At 43.4% G+C, this 15,193-nt stretch overlaps 1 protein-coding gene across 2 annotated transcripts in view; it reads right to left on the bottom strand.

Moving 5' to 3' along the window:
- Positions 1-1,970: 1,970 nt before the first annotated feature.
- Positions 1,971-15,193, bottom strand: part of SERTAD4 (SERTA domain containing 4) — a 42,935-nt gene continuing 29,712 nt past the window's right edge. For both annotated transcript variants that reach the window (XM_066595596.1, XM_066595595.1), the window contains one exon: positions 1,971-3,285. In XM_066595596.1, coding sequence (XP_066451693.1) covers positions 2,563-3,285 — 723 coding nt within the window. In that variant the 3' untranslated portion in view covers positions 1,971-2,562. The remainder of the gene's footprint in view (positions 3,286-15,193) is intronic.

The raw sequence follows: 15,193 nt of genomic DNA, 5'->3' as shown, positions 1-15,193 counted from the left end.
GCTGTCACCCTATATCATTGTCCCTCCATTTTTTAATTTTTGAACTTTAAGTTCTAAATTTTATACACTACAATAACCCTTTTTTATCCCATTTTATTGGCGTGCTCCACTCAAAGAACAATATACATACAGGATAAGCTAATTGAAAATCAGTTACAAATATATGTTCTAGAAGGGGGTTGGTCTTCTCAAAGTGGTGGTTTGTACCCCACCCGTCATAAAGAGATGCCATATCCTAGTGTAATACCCCCACTTTATAAGATGGGAATACCCCTTTAACTAATGCACCCTGTATGGGGTGCCCCGGCTTACTTTCGACAAGATATTTGGGTGAAATGCGGTAGTTCCTTTTCTTGCAAATCTTGAAGACTGGTTCCTGTTTATCAGTAGTATAACATGTCCATCAGACTTTATATAGAAGGAAGTTGACAAATCCTGAGGAAACCAAGAAATCTACACAGAAGGTCAAAAATAACAAAACCCATCTTACTGCAGCTGCTACCCATTTCTGCAGCAAAGGCCTCAACACTGATGATTTAGAGTGTTGTTTCTTTGTCCAATTAACTTTTGCGCCAGTGTCCCGATACCTTATTTGCTAACAATGTGGTTCCTCTGGAGAGAGCCCTTTATGGCTGGGTTCACACGGGGTGGAATTGACGCAGAATTTTTGTGCAGACTTTCTGCGGCCAAGCTGTGATGAAACCGACATGCCGCGTGGAATTCAAAGCTGCGGCATGTCAATTTTATCGCTGTTTCCACTGCGACCATCTCTCCTCTCTATGGGGAAGAGCTGGCCACAGTGGAATAAATCGCTTGAAAACCCGCGCCAAAACCCACGGGACTTCAAGCTGCAGAAATCTCGTAGAATTTCAATGCGGTCCCGGTGAGGACATTCTGCCAGATTTCCACAGGATTTCACTCCCGTGTGACTGCAGCCCAGAGGTTCTCACCATCCAGTAACAAGAAGAATGGGATCAACCAAACATGGTAGTCCAACATTACTATTGCCTTGTGGGGATTAGGTACTTTGAAGATTGTATCAGCCATCTTGGAAAGATGAAAACGGGACCTGGAACCAGGGGATCAGAGGGACATCAACACAGAAGACCAACAGAAGGTAATATACCAATGTAACACCACTACTACATTAATGAACTGCAGTTATGCTATTTACTTACCACGGCCGCCGTTAAAAATCAGTGGCAGCGGCCATGCTACACAATTAGCATAGCTCGGCTTACAGGTGCATGGCGGTCTGCACTGAAGATGTAGTGTGCCATCCTTCAAGAATGATGATGCTAGATCTGTAACTGGCCCCTCTGATCCCACAACAAAATCTTATCCTGAAACCGGAGGGTTGCTTTAAGGACCTGACCATGATGTTCATCTAAACAGCCAGGCCACAAGCTTTATACCATATGGTATTTCCCAGAGGAACATTGCATGGCCTAGAAGTCTCCTTCCACCAACTTGGTGCTCTACACAAGGAGAAACATTACCCCTCTCGACCCACATCAAATGTCTCTCACCCAGCCAATGAGAATCCTACTCTGCGGAAGGGTGTCCTTTCTTTATTGGGAAAAATTCAGGCTATATCCTTAGTCCTATTGCAAGGCCTCGTAGAAAATCGGACATCGACTTATAGTAAAGTTACCTACCAATAGCTAGCGCTGCAAAGGTCTTGTACCATCTCATGTTTGTATACCTTATTTCCCAGAGGAGCACTGCACTACATATAAGTCTCCACTCCAACATAGTGCTCACCACAAGGAAAAACAGTACCCCTCCCGAGCCATGGACAAGCCCTAATGTGCTCCTCTTCAGTTTCCAACCCCAATACCAGGTTACACTCTGGAGAAAATCCATGTTATTCCTGTTTTTTGGACAGTGTGGTCTTCGCACAGCTCCGTCCTAGTATATGGGTCAACTCGCACACATCACTTGTTGACATGAAATAAATGACTACATCGTAAGCTCAATATTTATTTTAATACAAATATTACGAGTGAAATGAAGGTCACTACAGCAGAAATGCAGATGAGGAGAAAAATACATTTGCAATGCTCTTAAAAAAATGTTCAAGAAGGGTCTGATCTTAGATGCACCTAGATAAGGCTTGTTTCATGCCCTTGGCCTTACCTCCAATGGCAAAAGGAGGTCTCCAATAAGAAGACCAACAGTCAAACTGGGTACTCCTCCTACACATATCTAGTATGTGTGTATGACGGCATCCAGTTCTGAATTCTAGGCAAGTATGAAGACTTGTCTGACATACATGAGGCACAGTATAGTACTATGAATCCATCTTCATAGCATAAGCCCAAATCACGGACAGTACCAAAAAAATGATAACTGTAAATGTGATCTAATACATTTCATAAACTATATTACACAAATTAAAACACTGACATTTGTTTTCATACCAGAAATCCCTTTTTGCATAGGGAATGTTTCATTATCACCATAAAAAGCTACAAAAACCCCATTTCCACGGCAGAACAGAACCCCACTTTTATGCAACAACGAAAAATAACGAAAATAACCATAAAGTTAATGCAGCGCTCACATCTTATTTCCTTTGCTGCAGCAAAGTTTATTACCTGGAAAAACCTCTTTTTTCCTGAGAGATTTTTTCCACGGTTCGCTTAGGCTACTCTTGTCATTGCAACCAGTTGCCAAAAAATCATAAAGTCGGCCTTTGCGTTCAAGGGTACTCCCCCCGTTGGAAGCCTCGCAGCTAAGGCTAAGCGTGTTTTTCTTTTCTTCTGCCGACTCCTCGTGCAAATTTGGCTTATGTTGAGACTTTGAATTGGTAACAAAACCCCCACAGGAAGGCCCCTGGATGCTGTTCCTGTATATAGGAGCATCTGCCATGCTGTAATCCGTATGGTGAGAGCATCCTGGCAAAGGCAAAGGGCTACTAGATGAACAGGAAGCTGCAATGTGCCCTCCGTTGGCATTAACGGCGAATGGGATGTTAAGATAATGGCTGCCACATTCCTGGTAGAAACAACAAGTTTGAAGGCTACTGTCATCCTTGGCAATACGAAGGCGTTTCCGATAAGGACAATCCTGGGGCACAAACCATTCCTGTGCTGATGCCCCGCTCAGGGCACATGCGGAGAAACACCAGTTGTTCTGCAGTAGAATCTCACCATGAATTCTCTTCATCAAGTTGTTGATGAGGACCGATCTTCTGAGGAACACTTCAGGGTCATCAATGAACTTTAATTTCTCCAAGGACATGTAAAGTACATGGGCCCTTTCTTCAAAGATGGAAACATTCTAAATCACGGAAATAGAGAAAAAAACAAAATATGAGATTTAAGGAGAAGAAAACAAAATGGCCAGACAAAATAAAAAACACTTAGCAACTTTTCTTACAAAAACACGTAAAACGCCATAAAAAAATGCTTATTCAAATTACTGAATACAAGGACAGGGTTACTAGACATACAGTAGTTGGAAAAGGCTGAAAAAAGAAAGGACCAATAGTAGTGCTGATCCAGAAGAAGACGAAAACAATAACCCTAGTTACCAATAGTCTTCACAATCAATGAATTGCTGGACCAACTTCAGATATTATTGTTATATGTGCTACAGGAATCTGTCATCTCAATTCCTTTACAGACTAACCATCACAATGGGGAAAGGAACTTGTTATTTGTATAGGGCCAACTTATTTTTCAGTTTTTTTCCCTTTATTGCCTCCCCAGCAGGCTGTGTACTCATTTTACAAACCTCAGAAGGATGGAAAGCTGTGTCAACCTTGAGCCAGCTACCTGAACCATGCAGGGGTTGAATCTGCAACCTTCAGGTCGTGAGCAAGAGCTTAGGTCTGCATACTGCTGCCTTAACACTCTGTGCCACACAAGGCCACAATATCCTTGTCACGGTCAGTGGATGTGGATCCGCTGTGTCTCAGAATGTATTTGACTTGGTGCAAGATCCAGGGGCAACACCTGCGGATCCCCAGTTTTCAAACCACCTCTATGCATCTGGAAAGAAGAGGTTTCCTATTACCCTGTTTCTTCAGGCAGCCAATGAATAGTGGCAACCACATCCTGGCACAGGCTGCGTGGAAAGACGGGATTTTCGTTTGTTTCTGTCCATCTAATAGAGAGAACCATGCACATACTCATGCGCCTGGGTACAGAACAGCATTCAACAGACTTCCAATCTATAGATAGGTAGGGTACAAGAGCTGGGGCCCCTAATTTCCAACAAAGACCCAGTCTTATCTGACATTTTTTGCATATGCCTTAAGTGTTTAAGATAGAAAAACCTCTCTAAATTGAGCAAATGGTATCAAACTTTAAATGGTTAAACAATTATAATAATAGTCATATTCAACAAGACCCACGTAGCTGTCAGGTAGGAGCTTTTTTTTTTTTGGAACAAATGGCATAAACTGGGGAATTAAGTGTCATCTCCATTTACTTCACGCGCCGGAAAGATGTTACTGTACATTATACTGTTCTATCAATGTCATGAATCATATAGGGGATTGGTAAAAGCGGCTGCGTGTGCAACACTTCACCGCTTGTTCGAACCTGGGCTCCGGTCACATCCAGTATCTGTGAGGGCATTTGTACAATTGATTAGGCCGGGTTCCCAAATAACTGACTATCTGCCTTTTTTTTCCCGTCCGCACTTACAGTGAAACGTCAGAGTACAATTGACACCATAACTGATCCCTTCGTCTTCAGTGGAATTGCTTATGCTATTTGGCGCATCAGTTGTGATGTTGGATGCCTCCTTGTGCAGGTAGGAAAAATGTCGCATTTTCCTATCCGGCTATGTCTGTCATGTACGTCAGGCCACAAAGTGCACCAAAACTACATCAGTAGGGCCGGTTCGGGCATACAACCCTTGGCCAGATACAATTCATATATAGCAACTGAGCCGTAAGGCTTATTCACCCAGCCGTATTTTTATCCCATGTGCTGTCCCCGTACTGACCCATTATAGCCAGGGGGCTATACACACATGGGACGATGGTCCATGTTAAGAAAAGCGCTGCATGTCCTATTTTTCTCCGAATAGGACATATAATGGGTGCACCCCTGTCTATAATGGGGTTCACCCAGAGGTGTAACTTGAAGCTCCAGGGCCCCAATGCAAAACCTGTAACAGGGCCCCAACTATAATGCTTCATTCATAGTACTGGGCTCCCTATATGGAGAAGAGAGGCCTTATGGGCCCCCTAAGGCTCCTGGGCCCGGGTGCAACCACATCCCCTATAGTTACGCCCCTGGGTTCACCCATGTTTGCTATGATACTTGTACTACTGAATGTTTGCTAATATTTCATGTTTGGTCCGTTCTCACCTATGACTTTACAACAGGAAAGGGATTCTGGAACAAGAGGCGGAAATGGTAAGACGCCATGTTTGGTGGCGCAGTTCTGTGGAGGATTATGGTTTGAAAGCAGTATCTCAGGAAGCTCCTGTGGGGTTTTGGGGCATTTTTGGTGCATTTTGCTAACGTGCATCGGAGAGGCTGGAAGTTGTGTGGCCTCTCATGCTGCGGATGCCGTCAGAGCAGACCGTAGAGATACCGGACTTCAAACACCGAACTCCATACTGGAACAATTTTTTTCCTTGTTTTCCACCATGGTCTCCCGCCTCCTGGTCCCAGAGACTCCCTCCACCCAGGGACTATCCACACTATTAGTAAATTGTTCTGCAATGTTTTAATAAAACCAGTTTGTTCAAGTAACATGTGGAACCGGCAAGCGTTTCTGCGCTACGGCATTAGCCAAGGCAGAGGTGTAACTTGAAGCTTTTGGGCCCCATGACAAAACCTGTAACAGGGCCCCAACTATAATGCTTTATTCATAGTACTGGGCTCCCTATATGGAGAAGAGAGACCTTATGGGCCCCCTAAGGCTCCTGGGCCCAGGTGCAACCGCATCCCCTGCACCCTCTATAGTTACACCCATTAGCCAAGGTGTGTAACAGGCGAGTGCGCTCACTTGCCCCTGACCACGACTGGGCCTCTGCCAGAAAAAAAACCCTCAGTTCCGCTTCTCCAGCTGAGGTAAATTCTTGGTGTGAGATCCAGCGGCTTAACCCCAAGGAATCGGACCCCTCTCTTACATGTCCAATGCGAGTTGCGCCCAAGATTCTCAGGGGCAACTTGCATGTAGCCATCTGAATTCAGCCTAAAAATGTACTTCCATTGCTCAACGGTCTATTGGCAACCGTTCTTGCACCATTGTAGACGGGCCGATGCATCTTCTTTGAAAGAACTTGCCAAATGTTTGCAGGATGAATGGAGGGAAATACCAGCTGAAGTTAGTAGAAAGTATGCCACGCAGAGTATCCGATGTCATTAGGGCCAAAGGAGCCCCACTAAGTATTAACATATGGAAATAAATACTACTTTTGATTCTTGCTCAGGTGTCCGATTACTTTTGGTAGGATAGTGTATGCGCCAGAATGGAAAGCCACTAGGTAAAAGTGGTGCTTGTTCTGGTGAACCTGACCTAATCGGACATTACATGCTTCCCAATTTCTGTGGCTCGCCAGCCTGTAATACCACATTTCACTGCAGCAGATATCCTGTTAAAAAGAATTGTCTTGGTGAGACAAATCCATTAATAGTTGTAATACCCCTTAAAAAAGGACCCGTCAACCATCCTGACACGTCTGTTTTCGTATATACTCACATTCTCCGTAGAACTATGCATGGGGCCATTCCTCTATTATTCCTCCTGGAAATGTATGGATAAATTGACAGCTGGGTGTTACAGTATTTCTTGTCAATCAATGGTTGTATCCCTTCACTCTGTATCGAATCGGTGCCAATAGTGTCAGTCTGTATTGAGACAGAGACTATGAGCAAGGTAAATGGTATTGAGCCCATGCCATGCACAGGACATAAATTTACATCCTGTTGCCTTAAGTACCAGGCGGCCAGGACGTAAACTTACATCCTGTGGCTTTAAGGGATGAAAGGGGCTATCCGAGACTTCGGGGATTTTTCCTATTGATGACCTATCTTCAGCATAGGTCATAATTAGATGATCGGCATACATTTGCCTCCGGGATCACCGCTGATCCCGATTTGCAGCACCGCTGAAAGAGATTGCAGCAGTATAGTTTGGTATCCTTAAGAATACTCCTTTATGACAAAGGAAATTATAATTCATGCATTTCCAGGAAGAATAACAGAGGAACAGAACAGATTTCTTAGAAATGATGCGACATACGTTTTATTTCATGGGATTTAGAAGTATTTACTAGAACAGACATGTCCGGAGAGCCCCGTAAGGCTAATATCTGCCATTTCTAGTAATGTGCATGTGACTCAGGGTAAGCAAGAAAAGCTTTCACAATAAACTCTCACAAGAAATCTGAAAGAAATCAGTGATGGAATATCTAAAAGGGAAACAGCTTCATGTTCGCTACCCATACACAAAAGGCACGACTGACATCACCTCGTCTCCTATTCCTGCATCTTGCGGCCTTGAACATTTTGAGGCATATAGAATGATTGACAAGTATGTAGCATTATGTATTATAAATGGCAGCACACATGTCATCCATCGCTTCTAACTTTGCTGAATGCATGTACTTGAATTTAGACAAAAGATTAAAAACTGAAGTCGAAGCCGAACAAAAAGACTATAAAAAGTCATTGTATTTCCAAAACTAAAAAAAAAAAGCACAAAGACTTCTGGAAAATATCAAGAATAACTTGGACTCAGACGACTTTATGAAAGTTGGCACCGCGCCAAAGATGACACATAAGGTGCCATAGAACGAGATGGAAAATTCTTTACCACGTAAGTACTTGCAGGACTGCGGCAGAGAAATCAAACATTTCCGGCCACACCAGCGCTGAGTTAATAGAAGACATGGCCGGGGAAATCTGAGTCTTCACTCCATTTATTATTTTTTCAACCCGAAATAGAAGTATGCAGATTATCAGTATAGTCAGGAGGGACAGAACAGGAACTACATACATATATGTATATATATAGGTATAAATATATATATATATATATGTTATGGACTTCCTGATGGCCACTTTAAAGGGATATTCTAGGACTATTACCACGCTTCCCCGAAAATAAGACATTGTCTTATATTAATTTTGCCCCAAAATAGGCCCTAGGTCTTATTTTCAGGAAGTCTTATTTTACTTACCTAGTGGCTCAGCCAATTAATAAATCCCGCCTCCACGACCTGATGGCTATAATTAGTTCTTTGAGCCAATCAATGCGGCACTCGAAGAACCAATCACAGTCATCGATTTGTCGAGGTGGGATTTATGAATCCCATAACCAGGAAGTGATCCTGTGTGGGCAGCCAAGAACTGTGAGAACCACGCCGGTGCTCTGGAGAGCAGTAGGAATGACCGGGACCGAGCCTGCTAGGTAATGTATTCCTATTTTTTTATTGTAATATAACTAAGGCTTATTTTCAGGTTAGGGCTTATATTTCAAGCCTTCCTGAAAATCCTAAAAAATAAGGCTAGGGCTTATTTTCGGGAAAACACGATACTACTGCTGACCTATTCCCAAAATAGCCTATTAGTGGTTGATCTGCAGAGTCCACTGCTCAGGATCCCTATCGATCAGCTGATCATCCAGCCTGCTGTCAATGCAGTGGGGCTGGACATCCACATGGTTAGTCAGGGGAGGAAGTGTAATATCTAGCTTCACTCCCATTGAAATCAATGCCTCCTATTACACATCTGGCCCTAACCACCAATGACAATGTTTAGCCTGCTGCACTCACAACAGACAGAGGACCAGCTGATCGGTGGGAATGCTGATTAGTAGACCCCTGCCGATCAACTATTGGTCATCAGAGGATAGGTCATCAGTAGTAAATGTCCGGAATACCCTTTTAAAGAGGACCTGCCACTGGATGCAGTCAGCAGGGCTCGCTGCATGACTCTACGGCTAACAGCCCACTGACTCTACCCTCATGTTTTGTTTTTTTTATTTTTCCATTTAACCAAATGGACTTGTCTCAGGTCCGCCTCCTGTCACTCTCAGTGTGTCAAGTGGGCAGTCCCCATCACTGACTCTCAAAGGTTGACTTGATTGACAGTTCAAAGTCACGCATTGAGAGTGAGTTGTAGGGATCTTTCACTTGACACATTGAGAGTGTCCGGGGCCTGCCGAGCAAAGGGAGGTGGATTGTATTTCTTGAAAATCTGTAGTTCCTTTGTTATTCTTCCTGGAAATATATGAATAAACTGTCAACCAGCTATTATCATTCCCTTGTCAATGGGGTGTGTCTCTACACAATGTGACACTGTCAGTAATGTGGCAGACTATGTACTGAGACACATGCAGAAACTCAGCCCAATATTGCACTGCTAAATCTTCCAATTTATGCGTGATTGCAGTGCGTTTTGCAAGAAGCCACGTCGCTTCGCTGCATGTTGTAATAAAAAAATTAGAAAATCGCACTTGCATGAAATTCACATTTACTTAGAGGCCTCTTCGCCTCATATGTGATCTACAGGACCTCTGAGTAATGACTTTAGTCCTTCAGCCTGTGTATTCCTAGGTGCTGTAAATTTACGCCTTATTTCCACAAAACAGCTATATGTTCGCTTTCGATTTCTGTTATAATTAGAGATGAGCGAGCGCGCTCGGTAAGGGCAGTCACTCGAGCGAGCCTCACTCATCTCGAGTAACTGCCTTCTCCTTCGAGCATGCTCGGGGGGGCGACAGGCGACAGGGGGTAGCGTGGGGGAGAAAGAGAGATCTCCCCCCCCCTGCTCCCCTCCGCCGCCCACTGCTGCCCCCCGAGCACGCTCGAAGGAGAAGGCAGTTACTCGAGATGAGCGAGGTTCGCTCGAGTGACTGCCCTTACCGAGCGTGCTCGCTCATCTCTAGTTATAATCTTTCGATAAAAACAGATTTTAAAAGAAAGAAAAAATTGCGTTTACATGTGAGTGCGATACAATTTGTGGGACATAATCACTCAAAAATAGGACATGCTGCAGTTTTTTGTTTTCACACTATCAATGGTAAGGAAAAAACTCTCATGTAAATTAACCCTCGGAGAACAATTTCATATAAGATATATGTGAATTTTGCAAACCGCCTAAATCGGGTGTGAAATTCACCTGTGTAAATACACCCTAACACAAATGTGAACCTAGCCTTATTCTGCTTTGTCAACGGAGTGTATTACTATGTAGCGTGGCTGAAAAATAATCAATCGGTTGTCAATTTATTCCAACATTTTCCAGGAGGAATAATAGAGGAACAGCATGACAGAGTTCTAAGAAAGGATCGCTAATTTGCTGGAGTTGCTTTGTTTTTAGCAGAACTAAAAACCAAACAACTGTCAGTTTTCCGTGGATCATTTTAAGTGTCAATCTACATTAGAACAGGAAAATCCAGGTATCTGAGCCACGAGCAATGAGGCCTGGTATTACTTTCGTGCTGGACGCAAGTATGGCGACCCTCATAGACATCACCAACACATCAAACCTTGACACGATAAATGTCCTCAGTGGACCAAATGGACATGAATTAAGAGATCGAGACATGGAAAACAGCAATATAAAAGTGGGAACGCTCACCCTAATGAACCTTGCCTTGCCTATAAGCTTGGTGATCGTACTGACAGGGACGGCCATATGTCTCCAACCTAGGGACCTAGCCTGTGTTTCTAGGTGGAGGATAGTGAAGGTAGAAGAGCTAGGCACAGATGGATAAGCCTCCCAGTAATAGTATCACCAGATCCATCAGACAGGAAAATAACCAGCACCCATGTAGAGGCGGGCCCGGAATAAATACACTTCCATTATGGCTGATTGGCCAGCTATGAGAAACACCTCCCTGTCAGCCAATCAGTCCATACACCACAGGAGAGATGGTAGCAGGGAAGGGAACATTAAACACTGGGGATTCCTGACAGATAATACCTAAGGGAACTCCTGCAGTGACAGGAAAACCAAGGGATTCCCAACAGATGACTCCTAAGGGTACTTCAACAGTGAAAATAAAGAGGCACTCGTTTGTGCCAAAAGCCCAATGACAGGGGGCATCTGATGAATGTGTGATCACGTTGGCCAGGGCTGACATCATGGCGCTACCCTGGCTCAACTTCCTGATTGCGGCAGATGCAATGCAACACCTAGTCATCTAGATCAGCCAGGGCTAGGATTTCACTGCCAGCCTTGTGGGGTTTTCCGGTGCAGCGGTCTGGAGAGTATACAGGGCATATTGTGATCAAGGAAAAATATCCAGTGAAAGGGGATCCTGTGGATGTAAACAACTCGTTGACGAAAGGGGTCATAGGGGGATGTCAAAAATCATTCTGATGAAAAGGCGTTGCACAGTCAAGCAAATTGCAGCTAAATATAACACTGCTTCTCCAGCTAACATGTCCTTAGCAGAGATGGGTTATAACAGCAGTGTGATTGCTGTCTAAGCGCTCACTCACACGGCCATATGTGAGTGAGCACTTAGGGTATAGGGATTTAACATGTGTATTTGCTGTGTACGGTGGATTACACACGTGAAAAATACGCGCGTAATATGCCGGCCACATACACTCGTGCGAGTGATCCCGTTGAGTGGGCAAAAGAGTGGAAAAATGTGGATCACTGAGAAGTGGAGAAACATCGCCTGGTCAGATGAATCAAGATTTTTGTTGCACCATGCTAATGAGAGGTTCAGAATTTGGCACAAGCAGCATGAATTGATGAACCCTTCCTGTCAGCTGTCCAGAACATGTCAGCATCAACTACAAGAAGCTTCCTGTCCGCAGAGGCCAATGTCAACACCTAGTGGAATCTATGCCATGATGAACTACTGTAGCTCTGAAGGCCAAGGGAAGTCCAATGCTCTACTAGATGGGATCTCTAATGAAGTGGCCATTCAGTCCTAGGCCCAGTGTTGTTCAACATTTTTATAAATGTTCTGGAGGACTGAAATGATGGGAAACTGATCAAATTTGCTGATAACACAAAGCTAGGAGGGATAGCTAACACTAGGGAAGAGAGAGAGAGTATTCAAAAAGATCTAGAAAAGCTTGCACAGTGGGCGGCGACTAACAGAATGGTATTTAACAAGGAGAAATACAAAGTCCTACATCTGGGCAAGAAAAATGAAAAAAGCACATACAGAATGGGAGGAATTGAGCTAAGCATCAGCACATGTGAAAAAGACTTGGGTATACTAATACATCATAAACTGAACATGAGTCAACAATGTGATGCAGCTGCCAAAAGGCCAACACAATTCTGGGATGCATTAAAAGAAGCATAGAGTCTAGATCACGTGAGGTAATTGTCCCCCTCTACTCTTCCTTAGTCAGACCTCATCTGGAATACTGTGTCCAGTTCTGGGCACCCCACTTTAAAAAAGACACAGACAAACTGCAGCAAGTTCAGAGAAAAGTTACCAAGATGATGAGCGGCCTGCAAATCATGTCCTATGAGGAACGGTTAAAGGATCTGGGAATGTTTAGCTTGCAAAAAAGAAGGCTGAGAGGAGACTTAATAGCTGTCTACAAATATCTGAAGGGCTGTCACAGTGCAGAGGGATCAGCCCTATTCTCATTTGCACAAGGAAAGACTAGAAGCAATGGGTTGAAACTGAAAGGGAGGAGATACAGATTAGATATTAGACAGTGAGGGTGATCAATGAGTGGAACAGGTAACCATGGGAGGTGCTGAGTTCTCCTTCAATGGAAGTGTTCAAACAAAGGCTGGACAAATATCTGTCTGGGATGATTTAGTAAATCCTGCACTGAGCAGGTGGTTGGACCCGATGACCCTGGAGGTTCCTTCCAACTCTGCCATTCTATGATTCTATGGATTAATGTTGGTCTATTTTGTCAGTCATTTTTCATTTAATTTGAAAAAAAATATCTACAATAGTTCATATATTTCTTCCTTGGTTTATATTATGTAGTTGATTCCTTTTTTCATTCCAGTAACAATGAGAAGTGAAGAAAATAGAAGATACTGAGGGTTTAACTACAACGCTATTCCATAGAGACCTGCAAGCTAATAGACACTACAGGGTCCAATTACTGTTTTTGATTCAATGCAACTCTTTTTAATTTACAAAAGATCTCATTGTCGTCCCAAAGGAGCGCAGTTAAGAAACCAAATGTTGGCAGGCATGTATGGCAGTGCTTTGCCCCCTCGTGAATAAAATGTCATCTATATATTACTGTCTGGCAGATGCGACAAGAAAAATAATGCAATTATTTGAATGTATGCCAGCCACAGATGTCAATCGGGGAGTCAATCACCCTCCTAAGGTATAGAAGAGTATGACTTGGGCATTGACTGGCACTAAGTATCCACCAGTGGATGGATCAGAGATTCTACAAGAACACCTTCTGGGTTTAAGGGACTCATTTGCATAAAATTCCCAGGGTACATTGCTTAGAAGTATCCCTAATGTTCTTGTGATACAACTTCAGTAGAAACCACAACTCAGAACCATTAAAATCATTTCTCACGACACAATGTGGATTTACCCCGATGTGAACTGTATTATTGTAGGGTATAATGGTCATCTCTGAATTAAAAGAACTACAGGGAACCAGACTTTGTGGCCGTACGACAACTCTCTGAAACTGCCCTTTGCCTTGTAGAAAGTGTCCAAAAGTTATATTTTCTTACTCCCTCTTTCTGTTGCTATCCATGGCATGGCAAGAAAAGCATATTATCAGACCTCATATTGTGCCTTTTTACGTAAAGTGCATTCTGGTTTTTGTATTCTATGCCAGATCAGTCAGACAAGTGAACATGTGACATTAACAAAAAGCGTTAGGAGGACCCTCACCAATGTCTTTAAAGTGACCTTATGGTATCAGGACAAAATTTTGCCCCAGGACCAGAGTGGGTAAGTGTATATTACCTGCACTTGCTCTTCTCTGCCATTCATTTGATCCACCGGTTCTGGTCCCTGTTCTCAACCATCCAAGTTGGACATAGCAAATGTTTATCTACCTAATGCACTGTGTGCACTGCTCTCTGATTGGCCTCTGCTGATCACATGAACACAGCTCTGGCCAATCACAGAGCAGGTATAGTGAAGAACATTCATAGGAAGGTTGGTTTCCTCAATCATCGGGTCGTTTGAAAGTGAAGCCAACCACCTGACAAACGAGCAAACACTTGGTTAAACAGGGAATGTGCTGCCGGCAGCAGTGAAAGAGTACGGGGGACAAGCAATCATATGATCGATCAATCATCCTCCATGCTGTTTGAATTAACCTGCGTGAAGGCCAGTATGACGAATATAAGGCGCACCGATGTTTCAGACTGAGCCATATAAAAAGGACCTTTAGGCCCCATTCACATTAATCAATGCCCATTTACATTACAAGTTACAACCAGTTTCAGACTTAGCAAAAACTGGTACAGCTGACATCAAAGAATAGGACGAGATTAGTGACCGAGCACCGATTTCCAAAGATGGAAAAGCTGTAATAAGCAGCGACTTTGGTCTTCCTGCCTGTGATGTCATCCGGTGTCATTCTTACAGCTTTTTTCCTGCATCCAGTTGTGGGGGTATATGCTGCTAAATGCACTGAGCAAAAACACTGACAACACAAGTATTTTAAGCAACCCTTTGGTCTGGACAAAGATGGCCGATCCTGAAAATGTCACTTTTTTATCATAGATTTTGAATTTAAGTCTGATGTACATACATTCTGCACAGAACTCAGTCGTCTTAAGTGCATTTTCAACTCCTTAGTGACATAACTAATTTTAGCCTTAAGAGACAGTAAATTGTTTCCCCTCTTGTGTTCCAGCGGCCATAACTTTTTTTTAGTTTTCGTCAGTGTAGCTGTATGACACTTTGTATTTTGGGGGACGAGGTTTAGTTTTTAGAGGAACCAATTTTAGATACCAGAGGCATAACTTGAAGCTCCCGGGCCCCGATGCGAAACTTGTAACAGGGCCCCCAACTATAATGCTTTACTCAGAGTACTGGGCTTCCTATATGGAGAAGAGAGGCCTTATGGGCCCCCTAAGGCTCCAGGGCCCGGGTGCAACCGCATCCCCTGCATCCTCTATAGTTACACCCCTGTTGGATCATACAATATATTGAAAAATTGTTATTAATTTGTTTTTGCTGGGGACAATGGAAAAAAGCTATTTCACCATAGTATTTTGTGATTTATTTTTATGGCATTCACAGTGTGGTACAAATATGCAGTTCCCTTTATTGTACGAGTCATTAC

Source organism: Eleutherodactylus coqui, chromosome 3, assembly GCF_035609145.1.
Source record: "Eleutherodactylus coqui strain aEleCoq1 chromosome 3, aEleCoq1.hap1, whole genome shotgun sequence".
NCBI lineage: Eukaryota > Metazoa > Chordata > Amphibia > Anura > Eleutherodactylidae > Eleutherodactylus > Eleutherodactylus coqui.
The sequence above is the reverse complement of the archived record's forward strand: the minus strand, read 5'-3'. Positions and strand labels throughout refer to the sequence as shown.